Source organism: Chelonus insularis, unplaced genomic scaffold, assembly GCF_013357705.1.
Source record: "Chelonus insularis isolate UGA/USDA-ARS -01 unplaced genomic scaffold, ASM1335770v1 contig_58_pilon, whole genome shotgun sequence".
NCBI classification, from domain to species: domain Eukaryota; kingdom Metazoa; phylum Arthropoda; class Insecta; order Hymenoptera; family Braconidae; genus Chelonus; species Chelonus insularis.
The window spans coordinates 352,420-375,463 of record NW_023276656.1 but is presented as its reverse complement, the minus strand read 5'-3'; the positions used below and the strand labels follow the sequence as shown (position 1 = coordinate 375,463).

The window sequence follows — 23,044 nt, the reverse complement described above, 5'->3', positions numbered from 1 at the left end:
TTCATCCACAAAGAGAATTCATTTCCGGTTTTATAACAATTAACGGTTTTATGACAATTAAATTTACTATGAATATTTGAAAATGAAATCTATGCAATATATACGAGCGTTTTCAACGACAAACTTTTTCTTTTATTAAAAAAGAGTTCATCAATGTAAACGGATTTTTTTCGTCCATACCAATTGAATTTATCATAAACATTCAAAAACGAAATCTATACAATATACTATCTATATACTTATGACAACCCAAAATTCACTGTTGAACAAAAATATTCTTACTCCTAAATTTCGAAACGAACAATTGCACTAATATTTAGTGAAAAAACTCTCTCCATGTAATATGAATAGAAATTAACTTTTCTAGTTCATAACAATTGTATGTGTTGTAAACGAGCAGAAATGGAATTTCGCGATAAAATTCGAATTTTTTTATCTATTATTAACACACACCAAATTATAACTTATTTTACAATTCTACCACAAAGTATTTTGCATCCTGAATTGGGACATTTAAACTACAAAATTATTATTTAAAACTTTCCTTGATGAATTTGCTATCATGCAACGTAATCATAACACATTGATAGTTTACAACGAATGAGAGCTTCTCTTAATCAACTAAGAAGATAACATATTTTGAACTTTTGTGCATTAATTTTACAAAATCGCGGGAATAAACTAGTATATAATAACATAAAAGCAGTATAACTTGTATAATACATATATAACATTAACGTTTTATAACGTCGTTACTGTCTAAAAATAAATTATTGAAAATCACTTTAAAACAATGAAATTTCACTAATTTATATGAAAAACGTGTATTCATAATACATTAATTTTGTTGTTAAAACAGATCAAATTATTACAAACTCATTTCAATTCTTGAAGTTATAGGTATCTAGCTGACAAAATAAATGCATACTTCTTGTTGACAAATTGAATCAACGTAAGACTGACGGTAGACCTATTTATGACGACATAAGTTTGTCATTTACGAATGTATCTGCCGTTTTTCTGAAGCAGACAAACGTTAGATTTTCGTCAGGAAATTCAACGTTAGAAAGTAATGGCAATCTGACTCAGATATACACTCCTATCATGTCATTCAATTAATAACTCTATCTCAAATTGAAGATTGGAAAAAAAATTATCCATTAGTATTATCTCAAATATATCATTATTCTTTATCACTCTATGCGCCGATATTATCAAATATTGTTTAAAAATCACCGATTACTATAAATCGGTTGAATTAAAAAATATTAAAATAAATTTGAAATTTATGAATTTAAACGTATTTGTTATTTATATGAAAAGACAATAATAGCGCATTTCAACTAAAATTGAAATAAAAAATATCAACACAGTTGTTTTACTTTGAATGAAGTAATTTGTTTTATATCTAGAACAATCACATATGTTTTGATTACATACCAACTAATTTTTGAGATAAAGAAAACAATATCGTGTTGCTTTTATTAACTGTGATTACTTATGTTCCAAAAATAGAAACATCTTACAATATTAAAGATAGAAACTATATTGCAATATGTCACATAAGTGATGTAATAAATATTTTATGACCATTTACAGTGTTTACTGGGTAATATTATATAATAATTTGTAATAACTTCTATTAATGAGACAAAATTTTTATTTATTCAGTGATGTTAATGAAGAATCCGATCAATTTGAGGTCAGCAAGAAATTATCAACTTATCAAGTTGCATTTATTATATCCAATCTTCAATGTGTATCTGATGCAAATATAAATATTTGGGCTCAACCTCAGGCTATTGAATATTCAACGTATGCCTTAAATGTTAGTGTAAAAGCTCGAGATTTTTTTACTCTGTTTTTTGCTGAAAGCTATGAATCAAAATTAGATATTATAGCAGTTCCTGATATGCTTTCTGAAGCAATAGGAAATTGGCGTCTCATCACCTTTAAAGAGTCCAGAATACTATATAATCCTAATTATAATGATATTGTTTCTAAGCAAGAAATTACCTATACAATTGCCCATCAATTAGCTCTCCAGTGGTTTGGAAATGTCGTCAGTCCTCATTGGTGGAAAGATATATGGCTAAGTGAAGGATTCGCTCAATACTTTCAATATGCTGCAGTATCAAGTTTTGAACCAACATGGGATTCACATATGCAAGTAGTAATAGATCAGTTGCACAGAGCATTTTCGGTTGACAGTTTGTTATCAAGCCATCCAATATCCAATGACGTTCACAGTCCAAGTGAAATCGAAAACATGTTTGATACAATTACTTACATGAAAAGTACAAGCATTTTGCGAATGATAGAGAAAGTTTTTGGAGTTGATATTTTTTACAAAGCACTAAATAATTACTTAATTGATCGACAAAATCAAAGTTCAAAACCTGATGATTTATACAAAGCACTTCAATATCAAGTAGATATCTTAGGAATCAAATTACCTTATCCTGTAAAAACTTTTATAGATTCTTGGATAATGCAAGCTGGATTCCCTATAATTCATGTTAAGATTGATAAAAGAAAAGCTGAGCTTTCACAAGAGAGATTTTTACTCAATAATCTAAATAATAATTCAACTAGCTATTATTGGCATATTCCTATCACCTGGACCAAAAGTTCAAATATTAACTTTTCAAATACAACTCCAAAATATTGGTTAAACAAACCAAAAGATGTCATCGACATTGAAACAATTAATGATGATTGGATAATTTTTAATGTTCAACAAACTGGTTATTATCGGGTGAATTACGATAATGCTTCATGGTCTCGAATAATTAAAATACTCAATGGAAAAAACTATAAAAATATTCATGAAATAAATCGTGCTGCAATAATTGATGATTTATTTAACTTAGCACGAGGTGGATACATTGATTATAATACAGTTTTATCAGCTACACAGTACTTGGCTCAAGAAACCAATTATCTTCCATGGAAAGCAGCCTTTAATAATTTTGAATATTTATACAGAAAATTGTCTAATAATTTTTTCTACACTTCATTACTTGAACAACATTATTCAAAAATTTTACTGCCAATATATAAAACATTTGGATTAACTATCAATAACAATACTAGTCACTTTGATAAACTTTTACAAATCAACGTAATAGATTGGGCATGTAAATTAAATGTTTCGTCTTGTTTTCTGTATGCCATTCAAAAATTTAATGATTGGAAATACCATGCATTGAAATCAGTTCCGGCAGATCTTCGTAAAACGATTTACTGTACGTCAATAAAATCAGGAGATTCAGGGCATTGGGATTTTCTGTGGAATAAATATTTACAAACCAATAGCCACTATGAAAAAGAAGTAATTGTACATTCACTGGGATGCACAATGGATCGTAACAAAATAAATCAATTTTTAACAAGTGCTATTACTGAGGGTTCTGGAATAAGCTTTCAAGATAGTTTAAATGTCTTCTCTTCAATTTATTGTTCAGGACCTTTAGGAACAAGTGAGACTCTAGATTTTCTATCTGCAAATTATAAAAAAGTATGTAATTATTATAAAGATTATGATACAATTAAAAGTATATTAAAAGGCCTGTCATCTTATTTGTTCACAGAAGAATTATTATTAAAATTTGAACAGTTTATAAGAATTCATGGAAAACATTTTCCAGCACTAGAAGAAACATTAAAATTATACGCTACTCAAGCTCGTGATGATATAAAATCATTCGAAATCTATCGACCGAGAATTTATCAATGGTTGAATGCTACGTATTCTAATGTAAATTACCGCCTTCCAAAAAATATTAATCCAATTAAATATCATGTTCAATTAATTCCTTACTTGAAACCAGGTAATTTTACTTTTGATGGATATGTAACTATGACGTTAAATGTGATGGAAAGTACATCAAGTATTGTGTTACATTCAAATCAACTAAATATATCAGAAATAAAAGTGCATTTGACAAACGCAAATGAATCTATAGCTGTATCTAATTATTCGTTCGGCTCATTTCATAAATTAATTATCAATTTAAAAAGTATCATTGAAGCTGAATCACAATTAATTGTATCTATTAAATATTCTGGAATTTTAAATAATAAAATGGAAGGATTTTATCGTAGTTATTATGTAGCTGATGATAATAGTGTTCACTGGTTAGCTACTACCCAATTTCAAAAATACGGAGCTCGACAAGCATTTCCGTGCTTTGATGAACCAGCTCTCAAAGCAAAATTTATAATTAATATTAAAAGATTAAATCATTATAACTCTCTAAGTAACATGAATTTAAGTTCATCAGTACCTGCTGAAGATCCCAACTGGACTTGGGATATTTATAAAGAATCTGAATTAATGTCAACATATATTGTGGCTTTTGTAGTAACAGATTTTAAATCTATTCAAAATCAAAATGGTAGTTTTCGGATTTGGTCTCGTCCAAATGCACTTCGACATGCAGCACACGCTTTTCAAATTGGTCTTAACTCATTGCAGTTTTTACAAAATTATACTGGCATATCTTATCCTCTTGAAAAAATTGATATGATAGCAATCCCAGATTTCGCTAATGGTGCGATGGAAAACTGGGGCTTAATCACATTCAGAGAATACGCACTACTTTCAGACATAAAATTAACTTCAACATATTTTAAAAGATACATGGAACTTACAATCACACATGAACTTGTACACATGTGGTTTGGAAATTTAGTTACTTGTGAATGGTGGGAATATGTTTGGCTTAATGAAGGATTTGCTCAGTATTTCGAATGGTATGTAATGGATGCTCTCCAACCACAGTCTAGGTTGATGGAACAATTTACGGTTTATGAATTGCAAACAGCATTGCTAAAAGATTCCTTTATACACATGAGACCAATGAATAATAAAATGACTGATCTTTATGATGATGGAAAAGATTATAGTTCTGTTGCTTATGGAAAATCTGCCAGTATTATTAGAATGATGCAACATGCATTTGGTAAAGAAACATTTCAAAAATCTCTTCAATTTTATTTGAAACAGAATCAATATGGTACAAGCACACCATCCCAATTATGGTTTTCAATACAAACAAAAGTATCTGAAGCAGGAAGTATTCCAGGAACTGACGAAAATGTAACAATGTTGATGGACTCATGGGCATCTCAACCAGGATATCCTTTGGTTCAAGTTAGTAGAGTTGGAAAAACATTGAATCTTTTTCAAGAACGATTTTTCATTACGGGAAACAATAAGTCCCACGAGGAACTGTATTGGATTCCAATTACAATAGCAACTAAATCAAATCCAGATTTTTCAAACACCTCAACTGACTTATGGCTTGGATCTAAAGGAATAAGTGTTAACATCTTGAATGCAAAAGATGAATGGATTATTCTGAACGTTCAACAGACAGGATTTTACCGTGTTAACTATGATATTAACATTTGGAAGTCAATAATGAAAGCATTAAATCAGACATCGTTTGGAGGAATTCCTGAGATAAATAGAGCTCAAATTATCGATGATCTTCTTAATTTAGCAAGAGCTGATTATATTTCATATGATCTAGTGTTAACTGGAATGCAATATTTTTCAAATGAAACAAGCAATTTACCATGGAGAGCTCTTCTGAACGGTATTTCGTTTTTATACGACAGATTTGATGGTCAAGATATAGCGGCAGGCTTTAACAAATATTTAATTAAGTTACTCTCACCTATTTTCCAAAAAGTTGGTTTTCAAGATCACAGAAATGATACTCAGCTTGATAAATTGAATAGAATTCTTATTTTATATTGGACTTGTAAACTTGAGCATTCTGATTGTATCGATTGGTCTAAAAAAGAGTTTAATGACTATCGTGAAAACTTTAACAAAATATTATCTCCAGACGTAAAGCTTGCAGTTTTTTGTACAGCTTTGAAGTACGGAGATTATAATGACTGGCAATTTTTATGGCAACAATATCGAGCATCAAACCTTGAATCAGAAAAAGTTATAATTCTTCAAACTCTAGGATGTTCACATAATAAAACAGCTATCGATAAGTATTTAAACTATATCTTCTCTGTTAATGACTCAATACGTGATCAGAATGTTGCCTTGGCTTTTTCATCAGTATATTCTTCTGGAAAATTTGGAGTAGATACTAGTCTCGACTTTTTAATGAAAAATTATTCAACTGTATATAAATAGTAAGTTTGCTCTATTATTTATTAGAGAAATAAATTATTAACTGATACAAATTAAATTAATTTTAATTATCTGAATTTGTTTACACTAGTTATAATAGTTGGAGTCCAGTTGGTGAACAATTTATAAATATTGCTTCAAAAATATCTACTTCTAGTCAACTTTCAAAGGTAAGTTTAATAAAAAAATCTGATAAATTTATACCTGTCTCATTAATCATATTCATGATTTGCAGTTGATTTTATTCGCACAAAATAAAAAAGAAGAACTACACGTCATCAGGGAAAGTTTAAACCAATCTATTTTGATAGCTTCAAAAAACAGACAGTGGTATAAAAATCATTATACGGATATTGAAAATTGGTTAATTAATCAAAAAATAATTATATCTGGTAATGATAATGACAATTGTCCAGGTTCAGCATTATCTATTTATGTACAAATTAACACTTTAACCATCACAATAACGCTGTATATTTTATCCATTTTCTTGTAAGTTATCATAATATTAATTATGTAATTATTTTAAGTCTAATAAATTATTCCCTTATTGAAACATATGCTATTCGTAATTTTAATCGTTAGTTCAAATACCCAAATTTACATAATAATATCAAAAGAAGAATGTTATGTTAAACATACAAATAAAATTTATTTTAATAAGTACAACTCAGTGCAATTTTATTCCCTAAATTGTATATACTTGCAAGTATGATGAAATTTTCAATTATATTAAATTTATGATCTCAAAAATGAATGAAAATATTTCATAATATAATGCTTCGCTTGCAATAAACAATGAATTATATATTATAAATAAGTACGTACGATGATTCGTACCGTACTATGTAAAATATCATTACAAATATAAATGGAGTACATTAAAAAATAACCATCATGCAATTTGAAAAATTAATTCTCATAAGTAGATATAAAGAGATTTAGCGTAAAGATATCACTAATAGTGTAATACCAGATCAATCATGACAATTTTTACCTATTCAACAATATTTAAATGACTCATATACATATTAAAATGTTCTTAAAAGTATTCTTATGATATTTACAAATACATACAATGCAAAATCTTTAACTATTTTGTAACAAGCTTGACAAGTTGTTGTGAGCCCATGAAAAAATCATTAAATATTATTACTTTTAATCGAATAATTCAGACTCATCGCATTCACTGAAGCATATTTCATTCACTCACGCAGTATTTCTTAATAACCAATCACGAATAGTAATGTAATTTTTATTCAACCATCTAATGTTTGATTCAGCTTGTTCTATTGACTGTTGGATAGTTCGTGTTACACCACCGAGTTCTTTTTCATGTTCTTGTGCGAATTCCAATAACTAAAAATCATTTCTCAAGTTATTTTTTCATAATGTAATAAATTAATATTTTTCTAATCATAAAAAATGAAAATAATAAAAATGACTTACATCTTTCAGTTCATATTTCGTACTTATTTTTTTAGTAGCAGACTTTACAATATTGTTTATTGCCAGCATTGATGATCCACAACTATAAATTAAATTTTTTTCTATTTATCCAGATATTGAGATATTTTTTAATAATGCCAAAAATTATTTAAAGAATACGTATTTAATATAATATGATCCACTTACTATTTCTTTAAACGTGGCCAATTATTTCTCAAGAAACTAAAAACAAGAGATTGACCAACAGGATTACTAGCAACAGCTCCAAACACTCGAGAAGCATCTTGTTTTCTGATTCCTGAATTTTCTGTTATGGCCCATTCAAGATATCGGCTTAAAATCCAAGGCTCTCTTGTGCATCCAAGAGCATATAAAAGCAAATCTTTTTCTGAACCAACGTTTGTTTTTTGATAACGTTCCCAAGCGAAATCCCATTCAGCTTGTCCACCTGTACGAATGGCCGTGCAGTAAACGACACTTTTCAAATTCGGAGAAATCGGATTATCTTGATCAGGATCTGGAGAATTTCTCCAATTTTGAAATTGTGTTACAGCATTTCTCACACAATCATCATGTCCAAAAGTACAAGTCCAAATAAGGATATCAACACGTGTAAATACTGTAAGCTGTTGATCTCCTGGACTATCTCTGAATCCTACTTCTTTATACACATTATCCAAAAGTTTCAGAATATAGACTCTGAATCGATCATATCCTTGATATTTGTTTAACATATTGTCAAGATAATTCATCGCAGTAAGGGCAGATTTCCAAGGAATATAATCAGTTTCATGAGCAAGATATGTTGTAACATCTAAAGCAGTTGTGTAATTAAGTCTTCCAGCGCGTGCCAAATTCAAAGCATCATCAATTAATTGCCCACGGTTAATTCTAGAAATATCTTTAAAGCTGTTGGAATTTAATTGTTTAATAATCAACTGCCAATTAGTTGGATCATAATTTACTCGATAAAATCCAGTTTCTAGAACATTAAATATTACCCATTGGTTGGCATTGGTCCCAAAATCTTTCACAGTTAATGACTTTTCTTTCATCCAGTAGGATGGCTTTGTGTCATTAAAGTTTTTTGCAGATTCAGTTGTATAAGTAATTGGAATCCACCATAGCGAATCACTACTTGTGGCATCATTCATACTATTTTGGAGCATAAATCTTTCTTGAGTGACAGATGCTCCACCATTTTTATAATTTCTTATTACTGTGACCACTGGAAATCCTGTTTGAAGTGTCCAAGTATCCATAATTTGTTTTATTGTGATATCATCTGGTAAAACCTTATCTTTATGAGCTTGATTCGTCAATGCATCCCATAAATCATTTTGCTCAGCACTTTTATATGCTTTGGCAGTTAAATAATTTGTCAATCCTTGTTTAAAGACTTTTGTTGTTAAGAAATGATTCATCATACGAATAATGGAAGCCCCTTTACCATATGAAATTCTGTCAAATATTTCATTTATTTCATCTGGATGTCTTACTTCAACTGATATTGGATGTGAAGACGCAAGCGCATCTAAAGTGAAAACATTTTGTAATTCTTGAATTACAAATTGTTCAAGGATTTTCCAATCTGGCTCTACTGAATCTACTCCAATATACTCTACATAGCTTGCAAACCCTTCGTTTAACCAAAGATCTGTCCACCAACTTGGTGTGACTAAATTTCCAAACCACTGATGAGCTAATTCATGAGCAACAACTGTGGCTACACGTTGTTGACTACCGCTCGTAGATACTCCTTTCTCATATAACATTGCTGTTTCCCTGTAATAAAATATATTATGTAACTCTTATTTACAGGTAATTTGTCAATATAATTACCTATAAGTAATTAAACCCCAATTCTCCATGGCACCAGCAGCAAAATCTGGTAGCGCAACCATATCCATCTTTGGTAATGGAAATTTAATTTGAAAGAAGTCTTCATAATGTTTAAGTATCATAGGTCCAATGTCTAAACTGTACTGAGCTTGATTTATGGCTTCATGACGTGCCCAAACATTAAAAGTATTACTTGTATCCTTTAATGTATCAAAATCAGAAACGATGAAAGCTACTAAATAAGTAGACATCGGTACAGAACGTTCATAATGATCCCAAAGATAAGATGGTAAGCCAGGCCTATAAAAAAATTAACAAATCATTCATAATATTGACTAAAGTACGTTATGAATCGTAACTCACACTAATTGAGGATCTCCTTTACGTGGCATATTTGATATTGAAGTCATATTACTTGGCCTAGCAATACTTATCTGAAATTGAGCTTTTAGAGCAGGTTCATCAAAGCATGGAAAAGCTCGACGAGCATCAGTTGCTTGAAACTGTGTGGCTGCTATCCATCTGAAATATAAAACTTTAATAACTTCCTAATGGATTTATTCATTAAAAGTTGAAAACATTTTAAACTAAAAATTTTATCACTATATTAATTATTAAATTAGAATAAATTAAAAAAGATAATAAACAATCTAATTACCTTGTCTGGTTACTCACAGTATAAGAACTTCGATAAAAACCTTGAAGATAATCATTCAAGTGGCCAATGAACTTTAAGTTAATTATATATTGCTTTCCTGCTTTCAAAGTTTCTTCAGTATGGATTATATAAAACTGTCTAATAGTGTCATTAGTTTGGTCTAATATTTTAAGCCATTCACTGACATTAGCGATTGCATTGGTCTCTTTTATTGTTGTTGCTTTAGAATTAATATCCAAATCTACAGCATGCAGTGTTATGTTTTTGGTATCCTTTGTAACATTTACATAAATAGTGACCTATAAAAAAACAAATATTAACTAATTTTATGATTTATAATTAACGATATTTTATTACTTCTGCGAATTATTTATGTATTGAAAATTATTGAACAGCGTAAAAGTTTTTTTTAAGTTTTATTACCTCGCCATTGAATGTAAAATTGCCTTCCCAAATAAATGGCATTAGTTTCACTTCATATAACTCTGGAATAACAGACCTGGGCAATCGAACATCCACAGTCTTCTTGGTGATATCTGCTGTTGCAAAAGAACGTGCAGAATTCAAAAGTGCACTATCTTCAAAATCACCATTTTGTCTTGATTTACCGTTGAGACAAGGTGCAAAATGATAAACAAGTAAGCCTGTAGTTATGATTCCAAGAACAAAGACCGCTGCAAGAAGGAAAGCACCACATCTTGAGATCATGCAGCCTCGTTTCCTCCCAAATGTTGTTGTGTGACCATCCATCATTGCTAAAACTTCACAAGACTGTGTCATAGCATGCGAAAGCCTACAATAAATATAATAATTTTTTCATGACCAGAAAATATTTTTAAATATTAATAAAAAATCCTTATGAATATTATGAACGTTTTATCAGTATCGCATACATGCATTTATACCCAGTAAACGTAAGTTTGATAAAATCAAAACCTTGTGAACAAAATAGTTACTGCTAAACGCGATGCAGACATAATTAGAAGTGTAAAGTTTATTATCTTCTTCTGAAATCATTTAATTTTGTTTCATATCAAGTATTTAATTAGTTATTTCAAATCCAATGACTCATCTTTCAAATCTTTTAAATCAGTAACAAATGCTAAATTTTCAACTCTTTTGAATTGTTTTTATCAACAATGAACTATTTCCATTAATAAAAGTTTCCTTTTAAATTTAGAAACAATAATGCTAATGTTAGCAAAATCAGTTAAAATTTATTGTTTACTTATTATAAGACGAAATTAGTTTATACATAAGAATAAAGATCAAAAATTATTGTCACGTCTGTAAAGATAGTGTCAAGAATAAGTTGGAGAGTAACAATGTGCAAAGTATGTTTCAAGCGTCTTTATATCCGTAATGAAGATGACATGTTTTTCTATGATCCCCCGACACGCGGCGATTCAATTAATCAAACCTTTCAACGTTATTACCACCAAGTGCTACTGATAGTGTTATAAGGGCTACATTTGTACAGAGATTTAATTTGCTTATAGTGTTAATGGAAAGCAGCGGTACCAAGTGACACAAGCATTAACACTTTAAAATACTTAGAATGTAAGAATAAACATTTTTTATTTCATTATTGAATATCCAGTTTATATTCCATCCAAATGCTTAGTGATAAAAAGATTTTTATAAACAAAACAAAGAGATTGCAAAAATATTTTTAGATCAAACGTCAACTGAACATATAATAAAAATAAAAATCCTTCCGCTCAAGTAATTGTCCTCTATTTACGGTTCATGTGTTCGATAAACACGTAAGAAACACCTCGACTTTCTGATCACACAAAAGTATGTTCTTAACATACATAAATACTTTAGAAAGCAACGGCTTAAACAGGATAAATGCTGGAGACTAGTCTAAACCATATTAAATACATATACTAATGGACCGAAAATATCATTTCCTTCTCGAAAAATCTTCATAAAAGTTGTTTACATAAATTTCTGTTTATATCATATTCTAATGAACACAAATGTGAATAGATTATGACAAATAATATTTTGTTCTTCATATTAATATTAAATACTCTTATCAATACATAAATGATAACTATTTATTACCTTTTCAATCAATGTTCTAAATTGTCGAAGTAAAATTAACTATTGATAAACACGACCGATTAAATACTCACTATAATCTACAAACAATAGTGCGATGGAAACAGTTTATACCGGCTAGAAACACCGGTTAAGGATTACAGACAAAAGGTCTTATCGTTTGAACGTCTACGACAAAACTGTGACAATATACGTCTGGACACCTCCCAGCATGCAAGACCGTTCTCCTTCGGCTTCGCACAATTTCCTATACGTTTCTGGCTGCTTCTCATCTTCCCCACCCTCGATTCTTCCGGTACAGTATCCAATGTCATTCGCCTTGTATTGTGCTCAAGGAAGAACACAAAATACTCTATCACGTAATTTTTTTTGTTTTTAGTTTACAAATGTTATGCTTTTTTACTTATTTTTCAAGCGAAACTTTACAGTTGCAATCTTTAGCACACTAAAATAAAATAATGAAGGCCACATTAGTGGTGATAAAAATTCAAGGAGCGTCTAATGTTTTTTTAAGTACGACTTTCTCTTATTAACTTATCTACAAGTTTATTCTGAATGTTCAATCATTTTATATTTCAACAACTCAATGAAGCATGTAGTGAAATCATTTTCTGCAAATAATTATACTTCAACCGGATGATGATTCATTTTTATGACAATAAATGAAAATTGGTGTAGTCATCGAAAAAATCATCGTAGATCATGTTAACTTCACAGTCAGGTCCGGTTTTAAATTTAGTGAAAAAGAATCATTCTAAGATAAAGGTAAAAATTTTATTATTGCACCTGCTATCAATATCAATTATTCATTCAAAACAATCAATGTTGAATAATAATTAAATAGAAAGTTTTCAAAAGTATTAAATAATCACTTAAACAAAATTATATATATATATTTATAATATATTTATATAATAATAATAATAATAATAATAATAATAGTAATATAATTTATATATATATTATATATACATTAATTTATATTAATATTATTTCAGACTAATATTTCATAGATGTTATTATTAATTAATACAATTTTCATGAGTTGTCAGAATGTTTATTTATTTGAGTCGTAGTTAGAATCATAAGTTATTGCTAGTATGATAGAGCAACTTCAAAAATAACAGCATATCTTCTTATTGTACTACTGAATAAATAATAATGTTGACTGAATTATTATTTGATTTTATAATATTATTAATAGCTTTTTTCTTATTAACAATAGAATGTTGTAGGATGGAAATTCATCAAAAACAGGTGGTCTACATCACATTATGATGAGATAGGCTGATATAAAAAAACCCCATTTGATGATGAATTAATGTATTGTTCTAAAACACTAATATTTTCACTTTATCGGGAATAATAATGATATGAGTCATCTTTATAAACGTTGATACATAAATGTTCAATACTCTAAGATGATATGTGTAAAACCATGTAAGAAACATAGTTGGGTATGTGATACTTATTGTCTATTTAAGCTATTATTATGATCCTAAATATTTAATTGAATAAAAGTGCAGCTTTATTCACAACTTCAAAAGCTCTCTTTACAAAAAAATTTATAATATTAAAGTTGTATGAACTGACCTTGTACAATTAAATGTTGGAGTATACATTGTATATTATTATTAATATTAAAAATTAATATAAAAATCTAGCTTTTTATGAATAATCATCATTTAAATTTGAGCTTTTTTCAATAATAATTCAATTTAGATTAAGATTCAATCTGCAGGGGTTGAAAAAAAAATTACTATTTATACTATAAAACTTAATATTAAACTATAAGTTTGCAATATTAGTCTCTATGAACAATTCTTGATGTTATAGGGTTTCATTGTGGTTAATTAGAAAAACCTTCATAATGGATGTTGTTAAACTGAAATCTATAAAATATAAACTTGGATACAAAAGCAAGTCTTAAGGATCCGAAAGATATGATATTCAATCTCGTGTCGATTATTGGACACTTCATCTCCATCGTCTCTTTTCTCCATGAATAATCGGAAATGTGAGGGGCAGCTAAAATTTCGCTATTGTGGTGTATCCTTACAAGAACAGGATATACCACCATCATGTACAACTACATGTTAAGGTGAGCAAAGTTTCAGAAAATCTCAAGTGTGTTTGGTACTTTCTATTAACTGAATAACTACAAGCATTACTCTAAAGAATTTTACTTGCTTCTTCTTTCTCTTTAGAACTGTTTTTCATTTCGCAAGTTTGCTTGTAGAATTCCCATCTGTTATCTTGTAAGGTATAAATGAGAAGATTTAAGTGATTATAAGTTGGAAAAACCAAGAAAAATGGAAATGCTAGTTTTTCGAAATATAATAATAATTATTTTAAATGCTAATATGATGCAAAATAAATGTCAGTCAACATCAGTATAAAGAGGATCGATGCAACGGGTGTCAACTCTAGTGATTATCCACTTGGACTAACATATCTACACCCTCTCCCTTGGGCTATTTTGCCTATAGTATACGCTCGTAAACTAAATCGCCTAATCAGATAACGAGACGACCGCAACCGGTTGCAGCAACGTTCCTCTTGGCGATAGCATGCAATGAGTAGATGCTCCTATGCACTTAGTATCCGTCTCTTTTACGAATACAGATTGCACAGATTCTTTAACCAATATTTATTGCTCTATAGTTTCAATTCAAATCATAATCATAGAAATTTTAGATAATCTTGTTTAAAGGTTGTAAATATTATTCTTTTAGTTACGAATAAGGATTGTAGAATATCGCATGTTGGTCATTTTATCTGTTCAGAAATGTGAAAAAGAAATAATAACAATTATTCTATTTACAAACTTTGATTAAATCTTTAGACTTATTCTCATCAGTTATTCTGATTTGCTAGATGATAAATAAAATTAATTGTTCATTTTAACCATAGTTTGAAAAATCGTTTTTCTTGGAATTTATTGAATTATCTTGTCAGTCAGTTTATTATATTTATTCATATGAGTGCAGAAAACATTGAAGCGACCGTTGATATTAGAGGTCGATCGATTTGAAATCCTCTTAGTTATATTGAATCATTTGCTTACTGCTACTTATTCTAGGCAGTGTCATAGCCATTTCGTGAAATAATCAAATCGTTTTTGCAAAAATTTAAACCGTATCATGATAAAGATAAATAAAGTGAATAATATTTAATAAAAATGAATAAATAATTTCGTAACAGAAAAATTTTGTTTTATGTTGCAATAATATTTATATGTAAATAAGGAAAACGTGTAAAATATTCAAATAATTACGTGAGTTAACAATAAAATGTAAAAATTTTCCTGTCAGTAACTTTGAATATAAAAAAGTGAAAGCTGACCAATTAATTATGAATTGAGTATGCAATAAAATTTTACAGTGAAAAATCTTTTTATTAAAAATATAGTGATTTATTGTTGTTTGCATGAACTTAAAAAAATTAAATGATTGTAATTTAAAGTTAATGGAACGTAATAATTGATACAATCATTTTAATCATGGAAACTTTCATGTTTACATGATAAGGTTGGTTGAAGCGGAATCTTATTTACAGTACTAACAGCTTTTTGTTATGTATGAAATAATTATTCTTCACTTGAAATGTCATCAATGAATTGTCATTAAATTTACCAAAAGCAATGCAAAATATTCCCTATATACTGTTATTTTAAGTTTTTTACCATTAAATTGAGAATCTTAGGTCGTTTTAAATTTACCATCAACTTGAATTTTGCTAATATTGTGGTTTGTTAATTACTCAGAGTTTATTATTGCCTTAAAGTATATAAAATATGAGATAAAACTTTTTTCAAATATAAAATAACTTGAAGCATTTTTTTATCATTACGGAACTGAAGGATTTAATGTAAACACCAATGACCTTTCTAATAAAAATTTCAATCATGTTAGTATATAATATTAAATTTATATCATTTGTTTTTCTAGATAATGATACTCGTATATTAATAGCATAAGCGTAAAATCTTGTATTTATTCATCAGATTGATTCTTCCTAATATAAAATTTCCATTAGAATAAAAATTTTTTTTTCACCTTTAAATGAAACAAAAACATTTTAAATTATAAAATTCAAAATATTTCTTGTTTATATTTTCTAAGTTTTTTTCACGATGTTCTAAATTTCATTGTAGTATTATTGAATACGGAGATATTTTATTGTGCAGAATACAATCAATATACGTGTTTCACCATTCTCGAGCAAAGTAAAAATTTCAATGTAGCGTAAACGTGTTCTTTTATTGAATTCTAGTTCCATTACATTGACTCATACAAAATAAAGTTAATACTTAAGTTGAGTATCTAAAAGTGTAATTAAGCGCATAGATCTAACGTACTACTATCTACGTATACATAAATATTAATAAAAAAAAATACTTCTCTGTGTTTTAGAATTTACAGTCTATAATGTCAAAGAATCAAACTTCATTCTGTCTCAGATGCATGGAAGTTATTTTGAAGCAATACTTGTTCTTGATAGGTCACATCTGTCTCCTGCTAAAGCTACAAGGCCTTTAACCATGTTACCGGTATACTGGTAAAAAAAACCATGTGCAACCACATTATCGACATCTTTGTATGTACTAAAGAGGAAAATTATATGTTAGGTAACTATTGATTGGTGGGTCAAACGAATTTTTATCTAAATATCTGCATATGAATTTCAGTTTTTCAATATTAAATAATGTAAATAAAGTAGCTACTATTAATATTTTATAATTAGATGATTGATTAATTATAGCGTCAACTTCAATTATGTACTGCAGTTGAAACATTGAAACCTTCGACAACATTTTTAATTTATGAACAAGCAGAAAGGAAAAAGTAGACTAGTTCAGCTGCTGGCAACAGTTGTTATCAAGCTAGTGTTCTGAACACATGTATTTAACGTTTCTTGTATTTTTCGAGTCCGTATGTAAGTAGAAATATTATTTATATGAACTTTTTCGACATCATTCATTTAGTTAATATAATCACTAAGAAATTATCTTTATAAAAATTGAAGTGTTAAAATTTATTAACTAATAAATTTTTTTATTAATTGGATTCATAAACTATAAAGTTTATTTTATTAATATACATATACATATATTGTGATAAAGTGAGCGACATTGATAAAATTAAATATAATCTTAAATTGTAAATGAGGACCACATATCTTTTTTTGACAAAAACAAATAGAATCCAAAGTTATTCCGGTAATTATGTATATTCTCATTTGGCTTTATCTAAGTTAGAAATATATTATCGAAATGACGATAAATGATTTGATGTTTTCTTCTAATTAGGTAGTTAATTTCGTTCAATAATTATATGATAAATCTTAAGTAATATTCTGGAAAATCTTATCAATTGTCTGATAATATTCCATCATTGCTTAATGAATTAATAATTATTTAGTAAGTCTTTTTTAAATATTTTACGTTTAATTTAAGAGAGTTCATTTTATTATCCTGTTTTGTCATTGAGTTACATTCTGCTGAATTGAGCAAAACTATGTGGGCTCAGAAAAATGAAAATCATAATGTAATAATGTGCGATAACAACCTACTAAGTGTAATTTAATATTTGCAAGTATGGAAAATATAAACAAAAAAATATCGAAACACTTTTATAATTAAAAATAGTTACAATTGTGATTTTCTCTACTTGTAATGAAGTTAAATTAAATTACAGTCAGAGAAATCATCAGAAAATGATGATGATAAATCGATATTTATGTTTTGTTAAATGTCGTTGGAATGATCTATTGAAACTTTGATAAAAACAATTACTAATTGCCTACACTTTACTGTAATCAGTCATTGAAATATAGCATAGGCTCTTAACAATATAATGACCATAAATGCAGACATCTTCCATTAACAGAAATTAAAAAATACTCTGCATTTATTCTGCGGGATGAATTATCGTTATCATCACAATAATATTTTCAGCCACTATAAATTTAAATTTAAAACGAGAGCCAAGTCCATGAGTCAAAGTGCAAATGCATAACAAGTTTATTAAAACCAACATTGTAGGTATTTAATGTGGTTTGTTCAATCAGAAGTTCAATGCACATTAAATTATTCTATTTTATTAAATTTCAGATTTCTTAATTTTTTTTATTTTAAAGTTATTTTAAACATAACATTTATCTATCATATAAATATTAAAAATATTCTTTCATTGAGTAATTAAATTACATAGGATTAAAAACTTGTATCTATATCATTTTTTCAGATTGATAAATTTCATTGGTCTCAGACTATGGTGATATGACACTTATGTATACTAGTGATGAAATAACAAGAGATGGTACAAAAATGAGGACATTAAACTAAAAATACAATTAGACCCGATAAAATTACTCACGTGACTATAGAAGAGAAAAGAAAAAAAGGAAAGCTAAGGCATCTACTCTGACAAAAAGCTAATATATCTCCCTCACACTCTCAAGCATTTCTTGTGTAGTAAGGGAACGTCTCTCGAGGTTGCTAACCGAGTTATTCAGTCTACTGTTGAGCAGAGTGCGCGAATGACCGGCAGTCCGTTTCATCCTACCTAAGCACCAACACACTTGATTAAATTCCATTCATTTAAAGGCATTTTGATTTGTGACTTAAAATGGCGAGTGTTGATACTGATCTTGAAGAATTAATGTCCTATATCGGGGAGTTTGGCAAATACCAGGGCTTTCAATTTTCTTTACACGTGATGAGCGGACTTTTAGCTGGACTGCACATGCTCACGCTAGTAACTGTCGCTGCAGTACCTGATCATAAATGTGTTGTACCTGGATTACGAGAGAGTCTAGGTGGAATAGAATTAACATGGGATAACGTACCAAGAATAAATCAAACATCCATAAATGGTACAGATCTAACTGAAATTGGCATTTCTTCGAGTAATTGTACTTATAAAGTTTTTAATGAAGAAGAGAAGCCTTGTACAGAATGGGTGTATGACCCAACATATTATAAATCATCTCGAGCAATTGAATGGAATTTCGTTTGTTCTAATAAATGGAAACGTGCTGTAGCCCAATCGACTTACATGCTTGGAGTATTCGCCGGTGCAGTTACTTTAGGAAGTTTAGCTGATAAGTATGGAAGAAAAATAATATTTTGTATATCAGGTACTGGACAATTAGTCTTAGGTATTCTGGTTGCTTTAATTCCAGAATATTATTCTTTCTTATTAGTAACATTCCTATATGGAATTTTTGGATCAGCCGGTGCTTATATTACTGGTTTTGTACTTACAATGGAATTAGTTGGACCATCAAAAAGGACATTATGTGGTATATTGTTTCAATTGTTATTCGCGGTTGGATTTGTCGTTCTGGCATTTTGGGGATATATTATTCAAGACCGGATGTGGCTTCAAATAATATATGCTCTTCATAGTACAATATTAATTGGTCATTGGTGGTACATGGATGAATCTCCTCGATGGTTGTGGGCTCAAGGTCGTGCTAAAGAAGCCATTACTATCGTCCAAAAAGCTTTAAAGATGAATGGTGACAACACTCAACTGGACGTTGCTAAATTTGTTTCTAAAAACAAGATCAAGAGATCAGTGCGACAAGAAGACAAATCATATGGAGCAGTAGATTTATTTAAAACTCCAAATTTGAGAAAAAAGTGCCTTAATGTGTGTTTTAACTGGTTTGCTAACTCAATTGTTTACTATGGGTTATCATTAAGCAGTGAACAGCTAAAAGGAAATCCATATCTTATGCTGGCTCTCTGTGGACTAGTTGAACTCCCTAGTTACATTTTTACTATTTTCACAATGGATAAACTTGGAAGACGTTGTTTAGTCAGTTCTTTTATGATCATAGGAGGTCTCTGTTGTATTGTTGCAGCTTCTATTCCCGAATCTCTACCTGGTACTGAAACAGTCGTCACCACAGTTGCCCTGTTTGGTAAATCTTGTATTGCCATTTCATTTGCTGTTATTTATAACTATACTGCTGAGCTCTTCCCAACTGTTGTGAGAAACACTGCTATTGGTATCGGTTCTATGTGCTGCAGACTCAGTGGTGCTCTCACACCTTTATTATTACTTTTGGATGTACTTGATCCACGAGTCCCCGCAACAATATTTGGATTAGTGGCCTTAATTTCTGGATTTACCTCACTCTATCTTCCTGAAACAGTCGGTCAACCGATGCCTGAAACTCTCGAAGATGGAGAGAAATTTGGTATTGGAGACACATGTTTTACAACTTGTCTTGGACGAAGAGATAATAACAAAGACGTTATGCTTGATACTGTTAATGATAAAGCCAGTGAATGACAAAAGACTCAGTGATATTAATATTTATACTTAATTATTTTTTTATCATGCTGTTATTTTTTTTTAAATATACATCTCACTTGTGTTATGAAAATTGATATATTTTAATATTAAAATTTTATAGCATGGTAGACATACAGATCCTGATTCAAATTTTTGATCAATCGAATGTGAAGGTGTCTACTAAGGATAGTAACAGTATTTTATAAAATTTTTCGTTGAAACATAAGACCTCAAAGGATTTAGTACTCTAATGAATTGAAATATGTGATTCATTTTGTTTTTTATTAAGATCACAAAATAATTTAGGCAAATTGTATTTTTAATATTAATCCATGAGTACTTATTATGATCATAGAATCGATTTTAAAATTGATAAAACTTGTGTAAAGAAATGTATATATATATATATATATATAAAGTACATATTTTCAATATAAGGTATAAAATAAACATTTTTTTGTAAAACTTATTTATTAATTAATTAACTTCCCTGAAAAACGTTTTTATTCAATGAATTAGCAAACAAAATATTTTTAATGGATAAGCATATTTTTCGTTAATTAAAAATAACTTTAAAAGTCATTTTAAAATAACTCAACAAAAACTAATTACTTTTCATGTGAATATCGATAAGTTAGACAAGTTTAAATAAAAAATAGAATCTGTGTACATTATGCCTTTACATGAAGTCAAATGAGTTTAATTGGAAGTGTCGACTTAATTAAATTACATTACTCATTCAATTATACGAAAACCTTTCAATTAAACCATTGATTTTTTGATTTGCTCCAAAGGAGATGTTAGGATGAATGTTTAATTTTTTTTGCAATAAATTCGTTCTATATTTTTTATAAAATTATTTTCTATCATATAAAATATAAAAACTAACAAAACATTTCAGCAAAATTTTTATTTGTTTTAATTTATATTATTATTTATCTTATATGTAAAAATTTAATGCAACATGATAATTCACTCTTTGATTATAATTATAAACTTCCTAGCATAGAGGAAAATCGTAATATGTCTGAATGTTAAAATAAAATTTTAACGTATCTTCATTTTCCAAGGTTTTAGATGCTACCTATAAGTTTGTTCAGTGATTGTATTTGTATATATAAAGGTACGTATGTACAGTACATTAAACTTTACAGTACAAGATACTAATGAATAAGTAGAAGTTCATAGTGAATCTCTAGATTGCAGATTCTTTGATTAAATTTTATGTTATCAAAAAAATTAATTTTACGTTACAAAATAACGACAGAATGATTGAATGTTAAATTCATTTTAAACTTGGGGTAATAACTCATTGAGGGAACTTAAGAAGCTTGATGACTAGCAATAATAATGACATAAATGAAGTTTCAATATGACATGGATTGATATTAATTAATCTTAAACTCTATTCAATTATCTTTATAGGTGTAGTTTTAATGAAGTTAAATTAGAATTTTTATTGTTAACATAAAGTCTTATGGTCATCACATGATTTTACTATCATTTATTAACTGAAATTATAAACCTAGTAAACAATGTTAAATATTTTCATTTTTTTTTTAATTTTGTAGTAAAAGTGGAGCTTATCGGTCTTAATAAAACTTCTAAAGATTCTCAACAAAAAACAAATCTCTAGTAATATAATGGAAACAGTTGGTAGTTTTATTGAGGTTTAGTATTTTCTTAGCAATCATATTATAAAGTTCTGAGCACATGAAGAGTATTAGAGTTTCTTTCCACTATATATAGCTTTAATATTGATATTGTGAGTAAAAATGGTTTTCTATAAAATAGAGGGGAAACAAAGAGAGTTTAATACACCAAGTGATGAGTCACTAGAGAAACTATCGATTAAAATTTAAACGTTGATAGTATCTCATGAAAGTTTGCCAAAAACTGCAAACAAAATTTATTTCAGCATACCAACATCCATTAGTCATACTGCAATACTGAGTCTTAATCGAATGTAAATAAATAGCAAAACCATATCCAATAATATAAATATATATGTGTACTTCTTATAACTAATTATTGAATTTTATGCCATTAGACTGTAATTTACTCATATTTTGAATTAAATGCTTCTAAACATGAAAAAAAAATTTCGTAAGATTCAGAAGAATACTATTATTAAAAAGATTACCCAACAACACATCCTAATTCAGATAATTATAGTTACAGACAGTATCAATAATAATTCTGATTCATAGAAATTCTACTTTGTATATACACTCTACATTAAACAGACTTTTAGATCGTATAAAATTATATCCTAAAAGAACTAGGATAAAAATGATAATATAAACGATTTCTTATCAATATAGATGAAAAAACTTCAAAATTACATCTATTGGTAAGAAAAAATTTTATGCCTCGTTACATAATACTATTGTTTGAATTTTAACAACAAACTATCACTCACCTGATTAAACACGATCACACTCTTCATGTGATTATATTCGATGTTGAAATGATATTCGGGAACGTGCTACAGCCAAGAACGCGCGCCAACGACTGATTCAACTCTCATATTAACAGGGTATACAACTA

The 23,044-nt window shown here is 28.6% G+C and overlaps 3 protein-coding genes across 7 annotated transcripts in view; 2 read left to right on the top strand and 1 right to left on the bottom strand.

The window, feature by feature from the left end:
* The window catches only part of LOC118070422 (uncharacterized), a 20,561-nt gene extending 13,795 nt beyond the window's left edge, over nucleotides 1-6,766 (top strand). Inside the window, exons 3-5 of the mRNA XM_035089018.1 lie at nucleotides 1,672-6,165; nucleotides 6,255-6,333; nucleotides 6,399-6,766. Coding sequence (XP_034944909.1) covers nucleotides 1,672-6,165; nucleotides 6,255-6,333; nucleotides 6,399-6,659 — 4,834 coding nt within the window. The 3' untranslated portion in view covers nucleotides 6,660-6,766. The remainder of the gene's footprint in view (nucleotides 1-1,671; nucleotides 6,166-6,254; nucleotides 6,334-6,398) is intronic.
* On the bottom strand, nucleotides 6,575-23,044 carry superdeath (Suppressor of ER stress-induced death). 4 transcript variants are annotated; one of them, XM_035089022.1, is made up of 9 exons: nucleotides 22,917-23,042; nucleotides 10,721-10,905; nucleotides 10,536-10,648; nucleotides 10,113-10,411; nucleotides 9,818-9,976; nucleotides 9,455-9,754; nucleotides 7,799-9,397; nucleotides 7,613-7,694; nucleotides 6,575-7,522 (listed from the first exon to the last, which is right to left on the bottom strand). In XM_035089022.1, the coding sequence occupies exons 2-9, from the start codon at nucleotides 10,890-10,892 to the stop codon at nucleotides 7,373-7,375; spliced, it is 2,874 nt and encodes a 957-aa protein (XP_034944913.1). In that variant the 5' UTR covers nucleotides 10,893-10,905; nucleotides 22,917-23,042; the 3' UTR covers nucleotides 6,575-7,372. The 4 variants fall into 4 exon arrangements, with proteins under 4 accessions (XP_034944913.1, XP_034944910.1, XP_034944912.1 ...); XM_035089019.1 differs by having other exon boundaries at nucleotides 10,536-10,905; XM_035089021.1 differs by having other exon boundaries at nucleotides 7,373-7,522; nucleotides 10,536-10,873; nucleotides 22,917-23,044.
* LOC118070424 (organic cation transporter protein) lies at nucleotides 14,269-20,926 on the top strand. Of its 2 annotated transcripts, none has more exons than XM_035089024.1 (4): nucleotides 14,269-14,283; nucleotides 16,598-16,812; nucleotides 16,947-17,120; nucleotides 18,431-20,926. In XM_035089024.1, the coding sequence occupies exon 4, from the start codon at nucleotides 18,815-18,817 to the stop codon at nucleotides 20,489-20,491; it is 1,677 nt and encodes a 558-aa protein (XP_034944915.1). In that variant the 5' UTR covers nucleotides 14,269-14,283; nucleotides 16,598-16,812; nucleotides 16,947-17,120; nucleotides 18,431-18,814; the 3' UTR covers nucleotides 20,492-20,926. The 2 variants fall into 2 exon arrangements, with proteins under 2 accessions (XP_034944915.1, XP_034944914.1); XM_035089023.1 differs by lacking the exon at nucleotides 14,269-14,283 and adding an exon at nucleotides 15,593-15,712.

Bases quoted from the DNA above. Each gene is read 5' to 3' on its own strand.
- superdeath (XM_035089019.1), bottom strand. From the start codon at position 10,892: ATGACACAGTCTTGTGAAGTTTTAGCAATGATGGATGGTCACACAACA. The intron at 10,412-10,535 runs GTAATAAAACTT...GTTTTTTTATAG, and splicing joins ATTTTACATTCAATGGCGAG to GTCACTATTTATGTAAATGT. The intron at 9,398-9,454 runs GTAATTATATTG...ATTTTATTACAG, and splicing joins TGGGGTTTAATTACTTATAG to GGAAACAGCAATGTTATATG.
- LOC118070424 (XM_035089024.1), top strand. From the start codon at position 18,815: ATGGCGAGTGTTGATACTGATCTTGAAGAATTAATGTCCTATATCGGG.